This window comes from Lotus japonicus, chromosome 5, assembly GCF_012489685.1.
Source record: "Lotus japonicus ecotype B-129 chromosome 5, LjGifu_v1.2".
NCBI classification, from domain to species: Eukaryota; Viridiplantae; Streptophyta; class Magnoliopsida; order Fabales; family Fabaceae; genus Lotus; species Lotus japonicus.
The window spans coordinates 12,833,421-12,836,588 of NC_080045.1; the positions used below are offsets into that span (position 1 = coordinate 12,833,421).

Here is a 3,168-nt window from a genome sequence, read left to right on the forward strand (position 1 = left end):
TCCTTCCACACAAAAAAAAACAAAACTTTTTTTATGGAAAAAAAATAGAAAAACTTAAAAAGGCTGTCAAAAGAAAAGAAACTTCTTTTCAAAAAAAAAAAAGAAAAGAAACTTAAAACGAAAAAGTAAAACTGTGAAAGTATAAAAGGCAATTGGTATCAATAAATAATAATTTTTAAATACCAATTATCTTTTAGAAAAAATTTATAATTATTAATACCAATAAATTTATTTATTTTTAATTCCAAAATAGTGATGCGCAAAATGAAATTGCAAAAAAAAAAAAAAAGAGGTTGGGTGGAATGCAGAAGCGTGGTTCAATCCAGGTGAGAGACAGACAACGTTGGTAGTTGGAACTTGGGACCCAACAAGTAACAACGTTGTTATTAGGAAAGGAAAACAGGAGAAAGAAGAATCAGATCAAGAAAGGAATGGTGGGAGTTAAGAGAAGTTCAATCTTACTCACTCTCGCTTTCCTAATGTTTATGGGTATTGCCGTCTATTTCAGGCTTTGGGCCATTGACTACAACATGTCTTCTGATGACACTGAGCTCATAAGGTAATCTTTCCTTCTTCTTCTTCTTATTGTTCTACACCATGTTTCAATTTGGCTTTGCTGATTTCAATTTATAGCTGTCATAAGTTGCATAATGATTATACTTTTCTCTGAATATTGATAAAACCCAATTCAGGAAAGCAAAGCTCCTACATTGGTGACAATTAGGGTTTTTCACTTTCCATTTATGATTTCCTGGTTTGAATTGACACTGTTAGAAGATTTTTTTGTTCTGTTCTGTGACTGTTAGGGTGCTCATTCAAATTTGTATTTCACCATCATATTGCATTGGAAGCCTTGTAGCTTTATTTTGTTCCATCTGAAATTTGAGTGGTGTTTGGTCTGCTTGATCGTTTGTAGGCGACAGTTTGATCTTGCCAACAGGGAGGCAATGGATGAATCTGCTGAGTGGAGGCTAAAGTATGATGAGGAGGTAAATAGGGCAAACAAGTGCTTAAAGGAACTTCGAGCGGTATGTATTGTTTTCTTTGAATTTTCACTTTCTATCTTCCGAATTGAATGATAAGAAAGATTCAGTTTGAAGTTTGTGCTATTACTCACACCTTGGCCTGTGTTTGGTTGCACTTACACAACCAGCATTTAGACCTCAGATTTAGGTTCATTCATAAGTTACGAGATGTAGCTTAGGTAACAATATGCAGCTTAGGTAGCGTGTTTGCAGTGTGTTCACCATACATCTAAACACTGTTAATTTGGTTGGTAGGAATGGGTTATGATACATATGCATCAATATATAAAGTTGTGACTTAGTGCGTGTTTGGATTAGTGTGTGTTTGGATTAGTGTTTATCCAGTGTTATTAACCGTGGATCATGGAAAATAACAGAAAGCAAAAAATTCGCTATGTCAAGCCCTTATAGCGGAAAATAGTGAAGGTGAGCACTCAGCTACGCTATAGCGTCGCGATATCTGCTATTTGGCAACACTTCCCTTATCGCAATTGATTTTGGTAAAACTGATTATGGTAAAACTGAGTTAAAAGTGAAATGACTTATGTTCTGAGACATTTATGAAAAAGTTATTTTTGCTGGATGATGTTGTGAAATTCAGTTGTCATGTTTCACAATTGATTATGTTCAACTCAGAAGCTACTCTTCTACTAAAATTGATTTTGGATATGAAATAAATTCTCCAAAATAACTACCAAACATCAATAGTTTTGTCCAGAATTGATTCTGCGGCTTCCCAACGGAAAACCAAACATGCACTAGGAAGCAGATTGGTCGAAATTAACCGTTACATTTTCGACCAATAGAATAACAAATGTTCCCTTTGTCTTTACTGTAATAACTGAATGATATTGTGTGTGGCAGTTTCAGGAGTCCTCTAAAAAAGCAGAGGATGCTTCTGGTATTAACCATAAATTGGCTATACTGCAAAAGGTATGATAGAACTATTAAAGGGTAGCCACAACCCTGGTGATTTTGTTAAAGTCAAATGCTATATCTTCATCTACAATCTGTCATGATTCCCCTCCCCTTCTTGTTGGCCTTTTATAACATTATGTGTTGTAATGACCTTCTACCTACCAGGAGAATGCTATCTTGCTTGAAAGGGTGGAAACATTAAAACGAGAGGTTGAAGATGAAAAGTCGAAGTGCAATTCACGATACATGAACTAATCATGAAAGCGTTGACACCAAGTGGATTTTTTGCCATCCTTAAGTGATTTATCTCTTCTGAGCACAAATGACGCAGATATTCACAGCATGCAACTAGTTCTCAACCATGGAAGAATTTTCACTGCATGATTCATGGTCTCAAATTTTCAACTTAACTACACCGGCATTTCAGGGAGATTGATAACTCACACTAATCACCCCCTGCCCCAACACACATTTTTTCTTTGTAGGTACATTTCCCTTTGTACTTTATTATAGACCAATGATGCATGATTTTTGATAGTTTACTTTCTTTGAAGAACAGGTTTCTTTTGTAATTTGTATACCTCGATTGTATTTTGGGCTAGTATCTTACTGATCCAGTTTTTCGTTGGTAATAGATATGCACTTTCCTGATTCACTAATCACTATTATGATACCACATAACGAGCGATTAAGATCTTTTGTCAGCGTTTGTGTCCCTTCCATGTCCCACCAAAAAAATTGTGTCATGTCAACTATAAAAAGACATGCATATGGCAGTTATACCTTACAATGATGGTTTTTAAATGGCATGCCACAATTTTATTGGTGGACAGGAAATAGGACACCAAACAGGGACAGAGGATTTCGACCCCAAAACGAGACCCAGAGCTTGCAGCATTTTAGCTCCAGCATACTTATTTGTAGTAGAATAAATTAAGACAGGACTTGCGCACAACATACTTAATACTTACCCTGAAAAAAAGGGAAAGAACTTGCGTTTTTCTTTTTGAGAACTTGAGAACCGAAAGGTGAAGTTTAACACTGGGTTGAAAAATGTCTATACTTTTATAAGGGAAATGACATTTTTTTAATTGATACTGCTGCATAGGTAAATGTTAATATGCATGATGCTACATGATCAATGACAGCAAATAGTAGCCAGATTCAAGAGTTACAGTTTGCAGTTCTAACATTCTTCATGATTATTCTTGATCTTGACAAAATA

General features: G+C 35.3%; 1 protein-coding gene across 1 annotated transcript; it reads left to right on the forward strand.

Moving 5' to 3' along the window:
* Window positions 1-312: 312 nt before the first annotated feature.
* Window positions 313-2,602, forward strand: LOC130721028 (uncharacterized). Its single transcript, XM_057571750.1, has 4 exons — window positions 313-559; window positions 917-1,028; window positions 1,890-1,958; window positions 2,109-2,602. The coding sequence occupies exons 1-4, from the start codon at window positions 432-434 to the stop codon at window positions 2,196-2,198; spliced, it is 399 nt and encodes a 132-aa protein (XP_057427733.1). The 5' UTR covers window positions 313-431; the 3' UTR covers window positions 2,199-2,602.
* The last annotated feature ends 566 nt before the right edge of the window (window positions 2,603-3,168 follow it).